Genomic DNA, 23,376 nt, shown 5'->3' with positions numbered 1-23,376 from the left:
TTTATTATTTGGTTCAAAATTTAATTTTTTTCATTGAAAGTTAGTTCTTTTGATCTAAAACAAATGAAAAGAGTATCATATTTCTATTCCAGAATTAATCTGATTTCAACTATTTTGTTAAAGACATCTTTTTTTTGTCAAAAATTCATCCTTTTTGGATTAAAAAAATGCCTCTTTTACTTGAAAAATCGTCCTTTTTCGTGGAAAATTCAACTATTTGCTAAAAAAAAATCACTTTTTTACTAACAATTAATCTCTTGGTTAGAAATTCTCCTATTTGATTGAAAATTCGACTTTTTAAAAAAAAGTAATCATATTTTTTTAATCAAAATTTTAACTGATTTATTGAACACTTGTATTTTTGGATAGAAAATCCATCCTTTTTCGGTGTAAAAATCTTCTTGGCTTGTAAAATATTCATATTTTCAAATTAAAAATTAAAAATTATGTTTCAAAAAGCAGCCTAAAAAAAAAAATTAATAAAAATAAATAAATAAAAAAAAAGAATAGTTTAAACTTTAAATGTACTAACCGACTGACAGACATCTGATTGGTGGTGAGGGTGCCAGTCTTATCAGAGCAGATGACAGAGGTACATCCAAGAGTTTCAACCGAGGGCAGAGATCTAACAATTGCATTCTTTTTGGCCATACGTCTCGTTCCAAGAGCGAGACAAGTCGTGATGACAGCCGGCAAGCCCTCTGGAATGGCGGCGACAGCTAAAGCGACGGCGATTTTGAAATAGTAGATGGCACCCTTGATCCAGGAGCCGCCATGAGCGGGGTCATTGAAATGGCCAATATTGATGGCCCAAACAGCCACACAAATCACCGAGATCACCTTCGACAGCTGTTCGCCAAACTCGTCCAACTTTTGCTGAAGTGGCGTTTTAATTTCCTCCGTTTCCGACATCTCGGTACGGATTTTACCAATCGCGGTGTTCAATCCAGTTCCAATTACGATTCCACGTGCCTTACCGGCAGCGACATTTGTACCCGAGAAGAGAATGTTTTTCTTGTCCTGGAATTATGGACAAATTGTCATTTCCCGATTTGCCAATGTTTTTCACGATCAATCAAATTAACCCCCAAATGGCACACTAGTGCGAATTCGCACCCAAGCTTTTTTTTGTATGTACGCAGAGTTCCAGCGAATTATCCCCACATATATTAAATATGTGAGATATATGCTAGTTTATTATGTGTTCAATATATTAAATAATTAATATTAAAATTGCAAACAAACAAATTCGCACCAGTGTACCGTTTACGTACGCTGGGTATACCTCGTTTTAACACAGAACAATAATTTTGTTTGAAAAATTCAATTTTCCATTGAGAATTGTCATTCTCCTGGATAAATTCTATTTCCAACTCAGAATTTATTAAAAAATGAAAATTCCTTGTTCAAATCCGGAATTTTAATACTTTTTGAAGATTTTCTGTTTCCAAAAAACAATTCGAATTTTTGTAAAATTCCCTGTTCTAATTTATAATTTTAATTTTTCTCGAAAACATCCCGTTTTAACTTAGAATTAGAATTTATTCTAATAAGAAATTCCATGTTCCAGCTCGGAATTTCTTAAACTTTAACATTCCCTGTTCCAAGAAGAATTTATAATTAGTTAAAATTTGAAAACTCTTTGCTTTACATGTTGTTTTTGAATTTTTTCAAATTCAAAAATATTATTAAAAGTTTTGTACCCGAGAAGAGAATGTTTTTTCCTGTCCTGGAATTATCGACAAATTGTCATTTCCCAATTTGCCAATATTTTTCACGATCAATCAAATTAACCCCCAAATGGCACACCAGTGCGAATTCGCACCCGAGCTTTTTTTGCATGTAAACAGAGTTCCAGCGAATTATCCCCACATATAATAAATATGTGGAATATATGCTAGTTTATTATGTGTTCAATATATTAAATAATTCAAATTAACATTGCAAACATATTCAAAAATATTATTAAAAAGCTTTGAAATTTCATGTTCAAAATCTGCTAAAATCTGTATTTTCACATTTTTCATTAACTTTGATTTCTTTCAAAACTTCTAATTATTTCTTCAACTTACTCGATTTTTTCTAAGAATAATATGTGTTTAATTGTTATTTATACATTAAAAATTAAAAAGTTGACTTACAAATTAAATTTTTTTTAAACAGAACAATTAAAATTGTAATTTTCAAAGTTTAGTTTTTTTTATTCCGGTTTAAAAATTTTATTTATAATAACTGATTTTAAATGCACAGTCAGATATTTCTAAATATTAAAGTACTTGTTCTTTTTTTAATTGAAAAATTCTAAATTACATGGTTAAAAAATGGACTTTTTTAGATTGAAATTTAATAAAATCCTTTAATTATAAAAATATTATTTATAAAGTATTTTTAAATTAAAAATAGTTTACAAAGTTTCAATAGATTCAATACATTTTTTTTAGTATTTTTTCAAATTTTTAATTATTTTAAGTTTTATTTCTAAACTCCTAAACATATTTTAAAATTATTCGAATTTCTCCCAAAATTTGTTCCACACATTTTTTTTAAATCCGGCCAATTTGAAAAAAATTCTCTAAATTCATTTTCCATAATTTTTTCAATCTTTCTGAATATTTTTAAATATTCTCTTAAAATTAATTTTTCGAAATAAAAAATCATTTTCAATACTCTAAACTGAAGAATCAATCAATTAAAAAATTTTCAAAATTAAATCATTTTAAGGATTTTAAGCTAGAAAAATTTTAAATAAAACATTTTTTTTAAATTGAAAACTTTTTCAATCAAAAGTTATTCTTATTTTAAATAGTTTAAGAAGATTTAAAATTCTTCAAAATTACCAAAAAAAATGCCTTGACTTCAAAAATGTTTACAGATCCCTTTTTTCATTTTTTTTTTCATTCTTTATTTATCAAGATTTAGGAAATTTTAGCGAAATTTTTAAAATCTTTTTCAAATCTTTTGAATTATTTTTGAAACTTTTTTGAAACTTTTTTTAAATCTTTGTTTGTAACATTTTTTTCATTGGTTTAAATCAAAAAATAGAAAGAAAAAAAATCACTTCAAAAATTTTTAATATCTCTTAAAATGATTCAAAATTTCCCTAGAACTTTTAATAAATCCTCCAGAATTAAAAAAATGCCTTAAAATCTTCCAGAATATTTTTCTGACTATCTTAAAAATCTTTTTGAGTATTCTCTTGAAACTAAATTTTAAAATTAATCTTTTTTACTTTCCCTTTATATCGTAATCATTTTTTTATTCTTTTAAACTTTAAACCTTTTCGAAATATTTAAAAATCTTCGAATTTTCTTGTACAAATCTTAAAAAATCTAAATTTTATTAAAGAGAACAAGTATAATCTTTTACAAAAAAAAAAACTGTTTAATAAAATTCACGATTTTTTAACCAAATAGTTAAGTTTTCGCAAACATTCTTCACGGTCAATGAAATTAAAAAAATGAAACTCTAAAGCTAAAAAATTTCCCTCTTGAGGTAATAAAAACTGAACTTAAGTTTTTAATTAAAAAATGTTGTATTCAAATTTTAAGCTAGAAACATCAAATAGTGAAAAATTTAAACATTTTTAAATTTTTTTTAAATTTAAAATTATTTTGGATATTTTTTCAAAACTTCTAAATATCTTTAAAAATTAATTAAATTTTTTTTACCATTTTCAGAAAATCCTGCAAATTTTAGAAAATTTCTTGACTATTTGGATGTATAAATAACAATTGAAAATTTATTATTTGTAGACGAAATTTGAATAATTTTAAGAGATATGTAAGAGTCGCAGATTTTAAACAAAAAAATTAGATTCTTTTCAAGAATTTTGAAATGCTTCAAAAGAATAAAAACATTTTCTTAAGATTGATAGGAAAATTAAAAATAATTTTTCATTTTGAAAAATTATTTTAAGAGAATATTTCAAAAGTTTTGCAAAGTTTTAAACAACATTTTCAAAAATGTTTTAATTAAATTAAAATTTGAAAATTCCCGTTTCCACGTCAGGATTCCAACTTAGTAGGACTCTTTAGAATTCTGGATAAATTCCAGCTCCAACTATAAATTTACAAAAAATTAAAAATTCCATGTTTAAATTAAAATTTTTTTTTAAAACGTACTTTTAACAAAATACATGATTTTTAAAGAAAATTCGAGTTTTGTTCCTTTTCGAAAATAACTGGTAGGAATAGCTCGGAAATTATTCAAATTTGAAAATTCCCGTTTCCAAGTCAGAATTCTTATTATGATTCTGTTTAAATTCCAGTTCCAACTATAAATGTACAAAAAATTAAAAATTCCCTGTTCAAATTAAAAAAAAATTTCAAGACCAACTTTCAACAAAATATATGATTGTAAACAAAAAAATTAGATTCTTTTCCTGAATTGTGAAAGGCTTCAAAAGAATAAAAACATTTTATTTTAACAGTTTTTCAAAAATTTAAACAAAATCTTCAAAAAAGATTCTAGAAGATTTTTTAAAGACTTTCTAAAATTTGCATGATATTTTTTATTCTTTTTAAAATTTAACGATTCAAATATTGTTAAATATTCAATAATTAATCATTTTTTTTATTAAAAATTTCAAATTGAATGGGTTAAAAATTGAATATTTTAGACCGAAACAATATTTTAAATTTAATAAAATCCTTTAATTAAGAATATATTATTATAAAGTTATTTTTAAGTTAAAAATAGTTTATAAACTTTCAGTGACACGTTCACATTTTTTTAATGCCTAAAGCTATCAAATTGAAACCGTTTAATTTTTAATATTAAAATCTGAAAATTCTTAAATTTTGAACTGGTTTAAAATCGTTTTGTCAAATCTTTTTTGTTCCCTTTTCATTACTACGTTAAAAAAATTGATTTATTTATTAAATAAAAATGTTTTTTATCCAAAATTTTCAACATCAAAGGCCTTTATTTTTTATTTTTACAAGTCTTTAAGAAAGAATTTAAAAAATTCTTCAAATGAAAAATGTAAGCTTATAAATAAACATTTTTAATGGAAAATTAAAAAAAAATAAATAAAAAAATTAGGAATTACACATTGTAAGCTAAATAATAGCATAATTGAAAACTATAAAAATTCAGCTAATTATTTAAAAACTGTTGAAATCAAACATTTTTTTAACGCCTAAGACTTTCGAACTGAAAAGTTTTAATTTTTAAAGTTAAAATCTGAAAAAACATTTATTTTGAACGGGTATACAGTTAGTAAAATAAAAACGGGTTTTTATCCCAAATATGCAGCTTCAAACGCTTTTAATTTCTAATTATTTAAGCAGTCAAGACTGCATTTTAAAATTCCTCAAATTAAAAATAAAAATGTAAAATATTTAATCTAGAAGATTTTTAAATTACATATTGTAAAATTAATAATGTCACAATTGAAAAAGATAACAATTCAACTAATTATTTGTAAAACTTGAAAAATCAAACTTTTGACAGATTTTTCTTCGAAATATTTGTAAAATTCTCGGTAAAAAAAAAAAATAAAATAAAATAAAATAATACTGACCTGATTGACAGCCCGGATATCCGGAATGGCTTCCGTGTGTTTGATGACAGAGACAGACTCGCCAGTCAGGATGGACTGATCGATCCTGAGGGTGGTCGAGAAAATTTTTGTGAGTCGGATATCAGCCGGGATCTTGTCGCCGACCGACACCTCGACAATGTCGCCGGGAACGATCTCTTTGGCTCGGATCCTCTGCACTCCCGATTTATCGGACCTCATCACTTTTCCCATTTCGGGCTCATATTCTTTGAGCGCTTCAATTGCCGATTCTGCATTTCGTTCTTGCCAAACACCGACAACGGCATTGGCAATAAGAATGAGCAGAATAACGAAGGGTTCGACGAACGCCGTGAATGCATCGTCGTGCTCTTCAAATAAAGCTAATACCTACAAAAATCAAACAATTTTCGAAAAGAGTTTTAACCAAACTAGGCATCATCCATAAAATACGTTTATTCTGCTTTTTTTCAGATTTCTAATCAGTTTTTCTATACGTGACTTGAATTTTCTGCCACAAAGAAGGTTTTAAAAGAATAATTTTAATTTTCAAAACAAAGAATTCAATTTTAACTCAAACAAAAATATGTGAAATCATTCAGAATTTTTAATTAACCCTTTGCGGCATGGTGGGAATACCGTATTCCCACCTTTTTTCATATCATTTTTTTGCGATTTCAGAATAGTTCTTATTAGATTTTACACAGATTTTTTTAAGTTTCATGCTCACAGGATGATAGAAAATTGAAATTTTTGTGCGAAGGGTCTAAATTTTTAAAATTATTTGTTAACACTTATAAACAAAGATGAAAAAAGCCTTTTTTGTTGAAAAAATTCATTATTTAAAAAACTGTCCATTATATGCCGGAATTGGGAATATTTTTGGATTTCATCTGAAAATTGGTATACGGGGGTTTTGGGGTCAGTGATCACGAATATGAACTCAGATTTTGGAAATTTAAAATGGTGGATCCAAGATGGCGCCCGAAATTGGGAATATTTTTGGATTTTATCTGAAAATTGGTATACAGAGGTTTTCGTGGTCGTGGATCACGAATCTGAAATCAGACTTTAAAAATCCAAAATGACGGATCCAATATGGCGTTAAAAATAACAAAGTTTTCTGGATTTTTTTTTAAATTAGTGTACAAGGATTTTTGGAGTCACTGATCACGAATCTGAATTTAGATTTTGAAAATTCAGAAAATTGGTAATAACCCATGTTCATATTCGTGATCAGAGATACCAAAAACCCCTGAACACCGATTAAAAATAAAAAATCCAAATTTTGTCCGCCATATTGGACCCGCCATTTTGAATTTTCAAAATCTGAGTTCGGATTCGTGATTAGTGACTCTAAAAAACCCTGTATACCAATTCCTAAAAAAAATTTAAAAATATTCCAAATTTAAGTCACCATATTGGATCCACCATTTTGAATTTTCTAAATCTGAGTTCAGATTCGTAATCCCAAAAACCCCCTTATACTAATTTTCAGAAAAAATAAAAAAAATATGCCAACGTTAGCCGCCATATTGGACCCGCCATTTTAAATTTTCAAAATCTGAGTTCAGATTCGTATCGATTTTCGTTTTAAATATTTTAAGCATCTTTAAAAAGCTTAAGAATTTTATTTCGAAATCTTGAGAAATCTAGAAGTGGTTTAAAATTTTTCCAAATTTAAAATCATTTTTAAACATTTTTCAGAACTTTTAAATATATTTTAAAATAAATCGAACTTTTCCTACAAATTTGAGAAAATCCTGCAAATAAAAAAAAATCCTTAAATTTGTAAATAACAATAGTACACTTTTATTTGTATAAAAAATTAGAGTCATTTTAAAAGATATTTAGAAATTTTAAAAGGATTCAAATGAAATTTAGAACTTGAAATGATTTCAAATAATTAAAATAATTATTTGAAATAATTTAAATCGAAATGTAGATTTTTGTAGATTTGAAATAAAAAATTTAGAATCTATTTAAGAATTGTGAAAGACTTCAAAAGAATGAAAAAATTGTCTTAAGATTCCTAGGAAAATTGAAACTGATTTTTCATTTTAAAAAATTAATGCGACAGAAAATTCAAAAAGATTTTAACAGATTACCAAAATGCTCAAAAAAGAACCTGGAAGATTTTAAGGATTTTTTTCATTTGCAGGATTTCACAAAAAATGTAAGGAAAATTCGATTAATTTTGAAATATATTTAGAATTTCTGAGAAAAACTTTAACAAACTTTGTTTAAATTACTTGCAATCATTTCAAGTTTTTAATTAATTTTGAATATTTTCTAAACTTATAAATATCTTTTAAGATTACTAAAAAATTTTACAATTCCACTTACAAATTTTACATTTTTTTAATGTAACACTTAAAATTGTAACGTTAAAAGTTTTAAATTTCTTTGAAATTCTAAAGATTCAAAGCTTTCTATGTTAAACAATTCAGTTTATATTATATTATTTTTCTAAAGTAAAAAATTCAAATTAAATCGGTTAATTTTCATCTATATACTTTAATTTTCTACCAAATTGTTGAATTTTTGAACCAAAAATACGAACTTTCTATAAATCTATTCAATTTTCTAACCAAGAAAATAAATTCTGTAATTTCATACATGAATACTTAAAATTGAAATAAAAAACAGTTGAATCTTCAACAAAATAGATGAGTTTACAAAAAATAGTTGAATTTTCAAATAAGAAAGATCAATTTTCAATTGAAAATATAAATTTTGAACCAATAATGGAATATTTATATTTTTAATTTTTTTTAAATTATGAAATTTTCCAATCTAAAGATGAATTTTTAACTAAAACGATAAATATATTCGCAAAAAATTGTTTTTTAACAAATTCTTTTAACTTGCGACTAGATAGTGGAAAAAAAGTGATGACTTCTCAACAAAACGTGTAATTGACATTTTAGCCACAACAAATTTTTATTTAAATAATTAATACTTGAATGCAATAAAAAAATGGAAATATTTAACAAAATAGTTAAAGTTTAAAACGATTATATGAATTTTCCAACGAAAAAGATACATTTTGAACTGAGAAAATTAATTTTCGACCAAACGTAGTTTATGGATATCCCTTATTATCTTAAAAATTACTGGATACAAACTTAGAAAAAAAATACTTACGAAAGAAATAATAGCAGCTAATAGAAGAATCTTAACTAGAAGGTCGTCGAATTGTTCCAAGACGAGTTGCCAGATGGATTTACCTGAAAATAGGAATAAAATTCCATCAGCATTCCATAGATCAATCCTACAGTATTTAAAAACAAAAGTTGATTAGTTAAATTTTAAATTCAAAAAACAGTTTACAAAAAAATTTCAATAAAATGGTTAAATTCTCAACCAAAGAGATGAATATTAAAAAAAAAAAAAAAAAACAATTTTTCAAGAAAGTATTTCAACTTTTAACAACAAAGTTGAATTTGCAAAAAATATAGATTAATTATCAACAAAAAATGTAATTGTTGATACTTTAAGAACAAAAAAAGAACTTAATTTTTGAAAAATAATGTAATTTTAAACAAGAAAGATGAATTTTCAACTAAGAAATTCAAATGTTTAACTAAAAATAGAATAGCTACATTTTCGGTTTGAAAATTAGTTTTCAACAAAAAAAAAATAATTTTCAACTGGTTGGATTCTACAAAAAACACGAATTTTTAACAGAATATTTGCATCCTCAACCAAAATGATTATTAAAAAAAAGAATAATTTTTTGCAACAAAAATGTAAATTATCCACCGGTTAAACTAAATTTTGAAAAAAATGTTAGAAAAATATTTAAATCCACAGCCAATGGGATGAATTTTCAAGAAAAAAGTAGATGAATTTTTGAATAAATGGTTTCATTTCCTACCCGAAAAGACAAATTTTCAAGAAAATAGATGAATTTTACACAAAAAAAAAACTTTAATTTTCCACCCAACACTATAGATTTTTAACAAAAAAGTTAATTTTACACCAAATAGTTAATTTTTCAAATAAACCGTTTAATTTTTTACCAAAAAGGTGAATTTTCAACTAAAATGGATTAGTTTTTAAAATAAAATAGATAAGTTTTAAACTAAAAAAGATATTCTTTCAACCGAAAATGGAATAATTACCTTTTCAGTTTAGAAAGTAATTTTTAAACAAATATAGATTAATTATCAACGAAAAATGTAATAGTTTATACTTTAAATTTTAATTTAAAAAAAAGTCGAATAAAACCAAAAAAAACATAATTTTTCAACAAAATAATTGAATCATCGCAAACCAAATAGATTAATTTTTAACCAATTAGTTGCATTTTTAAACAAGAGATCAATTTTCAAAACAAAATTACAAATTTAAAACGAAAGAAGATTTTTCAGTTAAGAAAGACAAATTTTTTTAACAAAACTGTGGAATTTTGATGCCAAAAAGGAAAACTTTCTACAAAATAGTTGAATTTTCAGCAAAATAATAAAATTTTCAATCAAAGAGATAAATGATCAACAACAAAATTAATTTTTCACAAAGTTCCTTTCGTTACAAAGCTTTTACAAACTTTCAACCAAGTAGTTACATTTTTAACAAAAAAAAAACATAACATTAACAAAATAATAGAGTTTAACTTTCAAGCAAAAATAATGATTTTTCGACCAAAAAATTAAATTTTTGACAAAATAGTTAAATTTTCAACAAAATAATTAAATTTTTAATAAAATAGATGAATTATTAACTTAGAAACTTAAAAAAAAACTTAAAAACGAAAATGAGGATTTTCCAAGCAAGAAGATTAATTTTTTACCAAAAGACAGATTCTAAACAAATTGAATGAATTTTCAAACAAAATTAATACATTTATCTGTCATAATAATTCATATAATTATTTTAAAAATAATAGTAATTTAAATATTAGATACATAATTTTATATATAATAATAATTCTTTATTCAGGTATATAATTTTCTAATAAAATTTTTTATTAAATTTTGTTTATGAAGATTAAATTCATCACACTATTCTATCATATTAGAAATTTATAAAATAATTTATAATTTTAACTTTGAAGGTTAATAGTTTTTATTAAACTAAAATTATTAAAAATAAGTTAATAAAACTTTTAGATTCATAATCTAATAATAGAAACAAGATTTTCTTTTTTATATTCAATAAAATTATTTTTATTACTTAAAATTTCAAAAATTTCAGTGCTTTAACACTTGAATATAAAAAATTATTAAAGATTTTTAAGCCAAGAAAGAAAGAAGTTCAACCAAATTATTAAACTTTAACTGTAAAAAAAAAAAAAACAATTTTTGAAACAGTAGAATTTTCAACTGGAAAATATGAATTTTCAACGAACAAGTTTATTTTCAGTCCAAAAATTGCATTTTTGAAAAAAAAAGGAAACTTCAACCAAGAATAGTTTCCTAGCATGAAAGACGAATTTTCAACTGAAAAATATCAATTTCGACCAAAAGTAAAAAATAAAAAAAGTAACCATTTTTTTCAACTCTCAATCAAAGAGATAGTTGAATTTTTTATTTTAAGAATCAATTTTCAACTAAAATTATGAATCTTCAACTGGAATATTTATTTGTTATATATTTATTATTATATGTATTATTTATTATATATATATATTTTTTTTATTTATTATTAGTCGAGAGAATTAATTTTCAACTCGAAAATTCGAATTTTTATCCAAATAAGATGAAACTTCTACCAAATCAATTGAATTTAAAAACCAAAATAATAATTTTCAGACAAGTTAATTTTCTACTAAAATAGTCAAATTTTAACCTAAAAAGGATGATTTTTCTAAAAAACAATTGAATTTTCTACTAGAAAGGATGGATTTAAACAACAACTTTTTATGTTTAACCATATAATAAATTTTCTAACTGAAAATATAATCGTCAAGAGAAAGCTACTGTAAACAAAAATAAATTAAAATAAATACAAGGCAAATTAATTTAAAACAAGAATATTATATCAGGGTGACCGCAAAAATTAATTTTTTTAAAATTCTTTAACATTCCTTGAAATCTTCGAAATCCTTGAATTCTTTAAAATCCTTAGAATCTTTGTGAAATTTTTAAAAATATTTTTAAATATTTTAAATATTTGTGAAGTCCTTCTTTAATCTTTGTTTACGATATCTTTGGTGTTCTTTTGCAATCATTGAAATGTTATGCAATCTTCTCAAATTTATTGAAAACTTTCTCCAGTTTTCTTGTCTCAAGTTTTTTATTATAAAGTGATGAGATTTTCAAAGTGACACAAGAGGACTTAGAAAATAAAAGAAATCATCGGAAAATTAAAAAAAGAAACTGCGTCAGCAGCACCTGTCCGCCTTTCTCATCACGCTCGAATAAGTACTTAATATTGACGAGCTCTCTGTTAATAATAAACACTGAGAATCCTTGGACTTCAGTATCACTAGCCAAACCTTGGTGCAAGAAATAGTATTTCAAGAAATTGGCATATAGTCCTTTTTCTCTCTAAAGTTAGGGGTCGCACAAATTTAAAAATTTTAAATTTATGCATTTATTATAAACAAAAAAAGACTTCTATCAGAAAATATGATTTTTTAACAAAATACTTGAATTTTTAACAAAATAATTAAATTTTTAACAAAATAATTAAATTTTCAACAAAATAATTAATTTTTTAAAGGAATAATTAAACTTTTAAAAGAATAATTGAATTTTCAACCTAAAAAGATGAATTCTCAGCAAATAGTGTAATAGTTAATATTTCAAGCAATAAAGATGAAATTTCATTTTAAAATCAAAGACAAATTTTCAATGAATAAAGATTTTTCAGTCATGAAAGAAAAAAAGAGCATCTAAATTAATGAACCTTCAAGTCAAAAGAAGAATTTTTAATTAAAAATTTAATTAAAAAATATCACTTTTCAACAAAATAGTTAAACTTTCCGCTAAAGAGATGAATTTTCAACTAAAAATACGAATGAATAGTTAAATAATAGAGAGTTTACTCATAGAAATATTATTTTTCACAGTTAAAAATTGAACGATTTTGTTGAAAAATTAATTATTTGGTTGACAATCATTCATCATTTCAGAAAGAAAATTAATTTTTTTTAAATTAAAAATTCATCTATATGGTTCAAAATTAACCTTTTTGCTGAAAATTAAAATGTCTTCTGACAAATACATATTTTTCGGCTTGAAAATTGAACTATTTGGTTAAAAACAATTTTATTGTAAGTGAAACTATTACATTTTTTGTTGAAAATTTATCTTTTTTATTTGAATATTCGACAGTTTAGTTGAGAATTAATTTTTTTATGTTGCAAATTTAACTATTTGATTAAATTTTAAACTATTTTGTTGAAAATTCCGCTCTTTTGCTTCAAGCATTAACCATTTGGTTGGCAATGAACTTTTCTGTTGAAATTTCAATTTTTTAGTCAGTTTTTTAGGCTCGAAAATTCTTTTTTTTTAAAGATTTCTAATTTTAATTGAAAATTTCTCTGTTTGTTTCAAATGTAAATTAATTTAAGTAATTAATTAATTTGAATTTAAATATTCAATGTTTGGTTAATACTGTATCTTTTTTGTTTAAAGTTTAATTATTTTCTAGGAAATTCATATATTTTGTTGAAGATTCTTCTACTTGGTAAAAAATTAATCTTTCTGGTTGAAAATTCATTTTTTTTGGTAGAAAATTCAACTATTTCTTTGAAAATTTAATTTTTTTTTTAATCAATTATTTGGTAGAAAATTGACTTTTTGGTTGACAATTTCAATTGCTTGGGAGAATTTAAAAAAGAAAATCAAAGAAACCTAAAAAAATTAATAAACCCTCTAAAAAAATCCTATTTTTGGCTTGAAAATTGAAGTATTTAATAAAAATGTCATCTTCCTCGTTTAAAAAGTCAACTATTCTGTTGAAAATTTGATTATTTACTTTAAAAAATCACTTTTTGGATAGAAAATTCAATTATTTATTCAAAACTTAACTTATTTCTTCAAAATGTAATTGTTTGTGTTAATTTAAAAGACACCAAAGAAATTTTAAAAAATCAATAAAACTTCAGAAAAATTCGTCTTTTTGACATGAAAATTGAACTATTTTGTAACAATTTTAATTATATGGTGGAAAGTCAATTTTTTTATATGAAAACCCCATTCTTTTGAATTGAAAATTCATGTTTCTTGATTAGAAATTAACTTTTTTGTTGAAAATGAAACCGTCTTCCAAAAAATTCATCTTTTCGGCTTGAAAATTTAACTATTTGGATTAAAAAATTGTATTGTACATCGAAATATTCCTTTTTTTGGTGTAAAATTGATCTTTTTGTTTAAATAATCGACAATTTAGTTAAAAATTCCTTTTTTTTATCTTGCAAATTCAACTATTTGGTTAAATTTTAAACTATTTTGTTGAAAATTCATCTCTTTTGTTTGGTTGTAAGTGAACTTTTCTGTTGAAATTTCAATTTGTTAAGTGAATTTTAAAAGAAAATTAATTTTTAATCAGGTGACAAGCAAAAAAAAATCTAAACAAATTCAATAAAACTTCCAAAAAATTCGTTTTTCTTGGGTTGATTTTTTTTAAGATTTCTAATTTTATTTCAAAATTAAATTATTTTGTTCAAATTTAAATTAATTTAAATTTAACTATTCAATGTTTGTTTGATACTGGATCTTTTTTTATTTAAAGTTGAACTATTTTCTAGAAAATTCATATATTTTATTGAAAATTCTTCTTCTGGTTAAAAAATTAATCTTTTTGTTCGAAAATCCATCCATTTGGTTGACAAATGAACTTTTTTTTTTAATTCAATTATTTGGGTGAATCTAAAAAAAGAAAATCTAAGAAACCTGAACAAAATTAATAAACACTCTAAAAAATACCTCTTTTTGGCTTGAAAATAGTTTTAAAAATTAAAAAATTCAACTATTTTGTTGAAAATTTGATTATTTGATTTTTTTTAATCACCTTTTGGATCAAAAGTTTAATTATTTAATCAAAAGCTTAACTTCTTTGTTGAAAATTTAATTGTTTGTGTGAATTTAAAGCACCAAAGGAATAAAAAAATGCAATCAAACTTTAGAAAAATTAGTCTTTTTGGCTTGAAAATTGAACTATTTTAAAAAAATTTTAATTATTTGTTTGAAAATTAATTTTTTTATAACAAAAACCCATTCCTTTGAATTAAAAATTCATCTTTTTTGGTTAAAAAGTTGAAAGTGTCTTCTGAAAAATTCGTGTTCTCAGCTTTAAAATTAAACTATATATTTAGTTAATTTTTTTTTAATACGCCTCTTTTAGTTCAAAAAATAACTATTTGTTTATCAACGTAACTGCTTCGTTGAAAATCCTTTTTTTTCTTTGTTTTTGAAGATTCATAATTGAAAGTTCCTGTGTTTGGTTGAAAATTTGTTTATTTTCTTGAAAATTCGTTTATTTTTAGTTCCAAAATATTTTTTTTTTACGTAAAACGGTTAAAAAATCATTTTTTTCGTAGAAAATCAAACTATTCCGACGAAAATTAACATTAAACAAAATTTTAATTGTTTAGAAGAATTCAAAGCACATCAAAGAACCATGTGGATTTAAATATAATTGGATCAATTCACCAAGAAATCCAGATAAATATCCGCGTTTAATTCAACATGACGACAAATTTTAGTCGGTTGTTATTGAGGAATGCATTAATAGAAACAAAAGCATTGTCAGCAGAAGGAAAGAAGTGAAACTCTAAACTCTAAACGGTAAGAAGTCGTCTGACGACCTTGATGCCATCAGCGATTGACGTCAAATCTTTCCTTGGTCTACGCTTGCCGGTTTCATTAATTACGATTTACGTTTACGGAGCCGGTGAGTTAGAAACCGAAGAGTGAGCTTTCACTTTTACACAAGACAGAACATTATTAACACGTGGAACAACATTAGACTTCAAATCCCGAAAAAAAGCTCTGAAAAATAGGGAAATAGGGAATTTTCAAGAAAAGAGTTGAATCTTCAAACTAAAAAAAAAAAAAAAACGTTTTTTTTTTAGAAAACAGTTGACCTTTAAACAAGAAAATATAAATTAAAAAAAAAGTTCATTTTCAACCAAGAAAGCCTAGTTTTGCGTATGGTCCTAAATTTCTGAAATTACCAACCAAATAGTTAAATTTTCTATCAGAAAAGATGAATTTTTAATCAAACAGTTAAGCTTGAAACTAAACGTGGAACCAACCAAATATAGAATGAATTTTCATTCAAAAGCTTAAATGTTGACCCAAAAAATCAATTTAAGAAAAAAAACTCAATCGTCAATCAAATTCAGAAATCTTCAGTTAAAACGACGATGAAATTTCAACAAAATACATGAGTTTTATACACACAAAAAAATTAAATTTTCAACCCGACAACTATGGATTTTCACCAAAGAAGTTAATTTTGCCACCAAATAGTTAATTTTTCAAATAAAAAAGATAAGCTTTCAACAAAATATGGAAGTTACATTTTCAGTTTACAAAATTAATTTTCAAAAAAAATTAATGTACTTTTAGTTAAATAAGCCCAAAAAGGCCAATTTTTAACAAAATAGTAAAAGCCACAACCAAAAAGATGAATAATTTTCAAAAAAGATTCATTTTCTACCCAAAAAAAAATAATATAAAAAGAAATAGATGCATTTTTCACGAAAAAGTTGAACTTTTAAGCCCACACTATGATTTTTTAATAAAAAAGTTAATTTTTAACCAATTAATTAATTTTTTAAAAATAGTTTAATTCTTAACCAAAAGGAAGAATTTTAAATCAAATATTTGCATTTTTTACCCAAAAAGATATGAATTATAATTAAAAAGGACGCATTTTCTACTAAATAATTAAATTTTTAACCCGAAAGTAAGAATTTGTAAAAAAAGGATAATTTTCAACTGTATACATTCATTCTCTACCAAATAGATGAATTTTCAAGCCAAAAAGACGTATTTGCTATAAACCATGTCAATTTACAAACCCAAAAGATGAATTCTAAAATTATGAATCTTCACAAAAAATATTAATTTTTAACAAAGTAGTTGAACTTTCAAATAGGCGGAGGAATTTAATAAAAAGATGACTTTTCAACAAAAAGTGTAATTGATGATGTTTTAGACAAACAAATTTAATTTTAATAACAAAAAGTTAAATGCAATTAAGAAAATACGAATATGAATTTTTATACAAAAGCTTAACAATAAAAAAAGAATTTTCAATGAAGAAGATTAATTTTCTTCTAAAAGGAAGAATCTTCAATTCAAATTTACAATTTTAACCATAAAAAAAAAGATAAAAAGGATTTTCAGCCAAACAGTTTAATTTCCAAACAAATATTTGATTTTTCAACCAAAAATATGAATTTTCAACAAAATACATTAATTTTCAACCCAAATTAAACCAAAATTAGTTCAAGCTTCAACCTGCAAAGAGTAACTTTCGAATTTTTAAATAAAAAAAAGATACATTTTCAACCAACAATGGAATAGTTTAATTAACAATTTGAAAAAATTGGAACCAAACAGAAAAATTAAAAAAAAAACGAATTTTTAACCGAAGTAAGTGAATTTTGAAACAAAAATATAATTTTAGATTTTTCAAAGAAAAAGAGTGAATTTTTGTCCAAAAAAGTTTGATTTTTTAACCAAAGAGTTGAATTTTAAACGAAACTCAGGGTGGCCGTTTTAATCGAAGAAAAAAATTCCCGGTCATTTCTAACACTTTTCAAGTGAAATTTTTGTAATGAAATGTAGATAAACTGCCAAAAATATAAATCCACGTTAACATGTTCAATACTCGAAATTAAAGAATAAAGCAATGAACTTTAAAATTTTTCAAAATAATATATTTTTAAGTAATTTGAAGCTAGACAAATTGAAAAATAATTTTTTTTAACTTGACAGTTTTTAAATGAGAGGTTAAGTTATTTTTATTTAACATAGTTTAAACAATTAAGCATCCTTCAAAAACATTAAAATTGTATTTCAAAATATTGAGAAATCTAGAAGTGATTTTATATTTTTTCAATTTTAATATCATTATTAGAATTTTTTCAAAACGTTTAAATATATTTTTAAATGCATTGCATTTTTCCTACAACTTTTACAAAATCCTGCAAATTAAAAAAAAATCCTTAAAATTTGAATTAAAAATAATAACAACATTTCCTTAAGATTACTAGGAAATTTGAAAATGATTTTTTTATTTTGAAAAATTATTGAAAAAGAAAATTTAAAAGGATTTTAAGAGATTTCCAAGATGATCAGAATAGAACCCGGGAGATATTAAGGTTTTTTTTTTTAATTTGCAGGATTTTCTAAAAGTTGTAGGAAAAATTCGTTTAAATTAAAAATGTATTTAAAAGTTATAAACAAAAATGTTAACACACATATTTTTAATTACTTGAAGACATTTCATGTTTTAAATTAATTTTTAATCATTTAAAAACTCTGAAATATCTCTTGGAATTACTCAAATTTTGTTTACAAATAATAAGTGTTCAATTGTTATTTATACGTCAAAATTTAACAATTTCACTTTAAAATTAAACATTTTTTAAACAATTCAAATTATATTCATTTGTATTCAATTTACTCGTCTTAAATGAACAGTGAAATTTTTAATGACTCAGAAAACTAATTAAAATAATATACTAATAAATTTATTTATTCAATGTAATATAAAAAATAATATAGAGGAAAATCGAAGCCTTTGAATTAAAAATATTTTAATGATGAATCATTAAAATTGTTATTTAAAAATAAAAATTTTGGAATAAATGATATTATATTAATCTCAATTCGTATTAAGACTTTCGAATTCAAACAGTTACAATCTGGAAATTCTCAAATTTTGAACGGATTTAGAATCGTTTTCGTCAAATCAATTATTGTTCAGTTTTTTATGCTTTAATTAATAAAAAAAAACTGTCGAAATCCAACTTGGGCAAATTTTTCTTCGAAAGTTTTCAACCAAAAATGAAATAAATCCATATCAAATTTTAAACAATTGCAAACAAACAATTAAAAATTAAAGAAAATAGTAGAATTTTTTTCGAAAAAGATTAATTTTCAACCAAAAATATAATTGTAGACTTTTCAATCAAAAAGAATTAACTTTTAGGCAAAAATACTTGGATTTTTAAACAAATAGTTTAATTTGGAACAAAAAAGTTCATTTTAATCCGAGTGTAGTTCAATTTTCAGCGAAATAATTCAATTGTTAATTAAAAACTGAATTTTTAGCCAAAAAAACGGCTTTTCAACAAAAGACTTAAATTTTCAGCAAAAAATAGGAATTTTCAGCAAAAATAATAATTTTGAAAGAAAAAAGATCAGTTTTTATTCAAGTGAGAAAACGACAAAAAGACGAATTTTCTCAAGACAGCGAGAAAAAGGAATTCTTTAAAAAAAGGGAAATAGGGGAAAAATGTGAAGTCTGTCATTATTTTTAACTAACAGAAGTCTCGTAATTTCATTACTTAATAAACGGAAACTGTGGCTCTAGACCTTGAATTCCATAAAAATCTACACAATAAAAAAATAAAATAAACGCTTTGTTCGAGGATTAGTCTGAAAATAGTACATAAGTAGACTGAAGAAATGAATAATTAAGACTAATATTTTTCACAAGGTTAAAAGTATTATTTATGGATATAATTCTTAAACCTCGGAATTTATTTAAATTGAAATTTTATTTTAAAATTTTCTCCTGGACCTCATGCAAATTTTTTTATCTTTTGTTAAATAATTCTTCTACTGTAAGAGTTTTCTGTTTTTAATTATTCGATTGATTTTGTATTTTTATATCTAAGACGTATTCCACGACTGAAAAGATAAAAAATTAATATAACTTTTCCTCTTAACGAAAAATATAAAATGTTAGATTTCTAGAGAATTTAATCTGAAGTAATTCTTCTGTAGCTCTTAAAAATCTTCAGCTAACAACAATATTTACAAATAATTACATTTATAAAATTTTTTCAATATTAAATAGTAAATAAATAGTTAGAAATAGTAAGCAATGTTTGTGGAACATGATCAGTATTTACTTTCTAGTAGAATACATAATAAATAATTATTTTATGTTTAAAAGTGCAGATACAAGTAATTTAAACAATCAAATCTAATCGCCATTTTATTTACAATATTTAGGAAGCATCAAAATATTTGTTTAAATGCAAGTACTTTATATTAGTAAATATTAACAAAGTTATCAACGATATTTGTGCACATTTTATATGGGGTCATTATACTCATTGTCTGCAGTTAATTCAATCAAGATTTCAGTCATAGATTAAGTCTAAGCTGAGAAAAATATCCAACGAAAGATAAAAAGCCAGACTTCCTTGAGAATACAATTTTTTTTAACCCATTAAAAATTGTAAAAAAATTTTTTGGAAACCTTATAAAATCCCGCGATTTTCTTTTAGTAACTTAAAACCTGTCTTAGAATCTTTGGCAATCCCTAAAATATTTCTAATCCTTTGAAATCTCATTAAATTATTTAAATTAATTGAAAATTCCTTCGTTTTTTTTTTAAACCCTAAAATATTTCAAACCCTTCGATAATCTTTTAATTTATTGAAATAAATTTAAAATTCCGAGGAATCTTTTAAAATCTAAAAAATATTTTTCACATCCTTTCGAACTCCCTTCAAACTTTTAAAACTATTGAAAACTCTTCAGAATCTTTCAAAATTCTCTAAAATATTTTAAAATCCTTTGAAATCTCATTAAATTACCCACATCATTTGAAAATTTCTTGGCAATTTTTTTTTAATACCCTAAAATATTTCGAATCCTTTAAAATCTTTGGAAATACCTCGACATTTTTAAAGCCCTTAAAATTCCTTGGAATCTTTGACAATGCCATAAGATATTAAAAACCCTTTGAAATTCCTTGAAACTGTTTAAATACAAAATTCCTTGGAAGTTTTTTAAATAACTTATAATCTTCAAAATCGTTTGAAATTTATTGACATTTTTTAAAGCTCTAGAAAATTCCTTCGAATATTTAAAATTGTAAAAAATGTTTAGAAATAAATCGAAATATTTGAAAATCTTTGAAACTCTACGATTTTGCTCTTGATTCTTGTTAATAAATCATTAATTAATTTCCTCGGAAATCTGATCAATTCCCTTGGAATCATTTATTTAATTTTTATTTTATGTCCGGCAAACCCACGCACTCTGAAATGTATATGAAAATTCGAAAAAAATTCTCATCGGAAGACGTATTTTCCCGCCTTTTTCTGTATATATTTTAGGGTGCGTGGGTTGGACAAAACGCGGTCATCTGAAAAGATACTTTTTCAAGTATTGTCCGACATCTAGTACAAGTAATTAGCAAAACAAAATTCGAAAACCGAACGTTTAGAGGAAAATTATTATCATACTTCCGTCTTTTTCCCTATGCATTTTAGGGTGCGTGGGTTTGACAAGACGCATTCCTCCGATAAGGATATTAGGATGAAACTTTTTCTTGTTTTTTTAGTGAAAAGTGACCATTTTTACCGCCTTTTTCTGTATACATTTTAGGGTGCGTGGGTTGGACAAAGCGGAGTGTTTCAACAGAGATATCGGAAGAATACTTTTTCTAGCATTGTCCGACATCTAGTACAACGAATTAGCACACAAAATTGAAGAATTGAACGTTTAGAAGAAAGTAAGAATTTGTTTCACCTTTCTTTCATACATTTTAGGGTGCATGGGTTTGACAAAACGCAGTCTTCCGATAAGGATATTATGATAAAACTTTCTCCTTTTTTTTTAGGACATCGAGTATAAGTAATTGGTGTAAGTAAATTTAAGAACCGGATGTTTAGTGGAAAGTCAATATTTTTTCCGTCTTTTTCCGCATACATTTTAGAGTACGCGGGTTATACACAACGCAGTCTTTCGACAGAGATATTGGAAGACTATTTTTTCTACTATTGTCCGACGTCTAGTACAAGTAACTAGCAAAACAAAATTCGAGAACCGAACGTTTAGAGGATAGTTAGAATCTTTAGTCTTTCTCCCTATAAATTCTAGGGTACGTGGGTTGGCGTAACATAAAATAAAAGCCATTAATGAACAAAAATTCAAGATCTTGATTACCCTTTTAAATAGCAGTTTAACAAACATGTATAAAAACGATGCGATCCATCCCATGACATTTATAAACTTCTTTTCCCTTCCACAACACCGACAAGAGAACTTAATAAAACGAGTAAAACGTCACCTGTTAGCTGTCTATTTGAACCCGACTGTCAAGTTCGATTTTAGATGTCAGATGTCACTTCACATTTTTTCCAATTACTAAAGACCTACAACTTGTAATACGTTGCAGTAAATTACTAACATTTCGTTAAAAAAAAGGTGTCCACTCAAATCTTAAAAATAAAACAATTTTTAATTAAAGTCATTCAAAATGTTAGATTAGATGTTAGGTGTTTCTTTTTATTTTTTAATTACTTAAGACCTACAACTTTTAATATGTTCCAGTATATTACCAAAATTTCATAACAAAATAAAAAGGTGGTCACTCAAATCTTAAAACGCATTAATTTTAAATTAAAATTATTTAAAATGTAAAGATAAAAAATAGTAATGTCAAAAATTTTAAAAAAATAGTGTCATAAAATTGTTCAATTATTAAAAATTCACTTTAGTGCTTATTTAAAAAGTTATCAGTCTGTAACATATCAAAATTCCTATTTATCGCAGATTTCACAGTCTTTCTTATTCTCCTCTTTTTCTTATTTTTTCACCAATAAGCGAACTTAATTATTAAAATGCAATAAGAAAATCCAACTGGATGAAAGTTCATTTTTTAAGTTCGAAAATCTACTGCTATTAATTTTTTCGTTACGAATTCGTTTTTTTATTTAAGAATTTTATTATTTGTTTTAAAATGGAATTATTTTCTTGAAAAGTAAAAAAAACAACGATTAAAGTCATACTTCTTCGTTGAAAATACAATTGTTCTGTTAAAAATTCATCTTTTTGACTTGAAATACAACAATTTTATTGAAATTTTCTTTTCTTGAATAATTTTTTTTTAACCCAACTATTTTCTTGAACGTTCATTTTTTTAAATTTATCTCTTTCTTTTAAAATTTTATCGTTTTTAAGGTATTTTAATAGATTTAAGAAATTTTTAAGAAGCTTTAAAAATTTCCAAAGGTTTCAAAAGATTACAAAGGATTGGGCATTGTTTAGGGCTTAGAAAAGTTTTCAGGGATTCCAAAAGATATCAAGAATTTTGAAAGATATTAGGAAATGTTTAAATATTCCAATAAATTTTCTAATGATTTCAATAGTTTCGGGGCATTTCGCAGGATTTGAAACATTTTAGGGTATTATCGTTTTTTTAAATTCATTGTGAATTTTTATAACCTAAATTGAATTTTTCTCATTTCTCTTTAATTCCTCTAAATTCAACCCACTTTTACTCAAATCAATGGATTTTTTTTATTAATTTTTTTCAATTAATTTGATTACGTTTGTATATAACACCAATAATTACTCTGACGTACTATGAATCGAATTCTATTCATTTATTTTGAAGATTCTATATTAAAAATTGTACAACATTAAAAATTTGATTTTTAAATACTGATTGTCAGAGAAAGAAAAATTAGACCAGCAAAATTTATGGAAAAATTCAAAGCTCAAGGGTTTTATCAATATGAAAATTTGTACCTGAAAAGTATTTTAATTTTACTATATAGAATTTTAGAAGTTTCAAAATCAATCGTTTCTTTTTAATTATTTTGGAAAGCCTTAAAATGGAAAATTTTGAAATATAAACAGTTTAATTTAAAAATATTTCTTCAAGACAAATCTAATTAATTTATTTCGTACATGTCA

The 23,376-nt window shown here is 24.0% G+C and overlaps 1 protein-coding gene across 4 annotated transcripts in view; it reads right to left on the bottom strand.

The window, feature by feature from the left end:
* The window catches only part of LOC117181449 (calcium-transporting ATPase sarcoplasmic/endoplasmic reticulum type), a 145,458-nt gene that overhangs the window by 50,631 nt on the left and 71,451 nt on the right, over positions 1-23,376 (bottom strand). For all 4 annotated transcript variants that reach the window (XM_033374106.1, XM_033374109.1, XM_033374107.1 and 1 more), the window contains exons 4-6: positions 8,669-8,751; positions 5,525-5,911; positions 533-1,020 (exon numbers count right to left, since the gene is read on the bottom strand). In XM_033374106.1, the coding sequence (XP_033229997.1) occupies positions 533-1,020; positions 5,525-5,911; positions 8,669-8,751 (958 nt within the window). The remainder of the gene's footprint in view (positions 1-532; positions 1,021-5,524; positions 5,912-8,668; positions 8,752-23,376) is intronic.

This window comes from Belonocnema kinseyi, chromosome 10 (assembly GCF_010883055.1).
Source record: "Belonocnema kinseyi isolate 2016_QV_RU_SX_M_011 chromosome 10, B_treatae_v1, whole genome shotgun sequence".
Lineage (NCBI taxonomy): Eukaryota > Metazoa > Arthropoda > Insecta > Hymenoptera > Cynipidae > Belonocnema > Belonocnema kinseyi.
The sequence above is the reverse complement of the archived record's forward strand: the minus strand, read 5'-3'. Positions and strand labels throughout refer to the sequence as shown.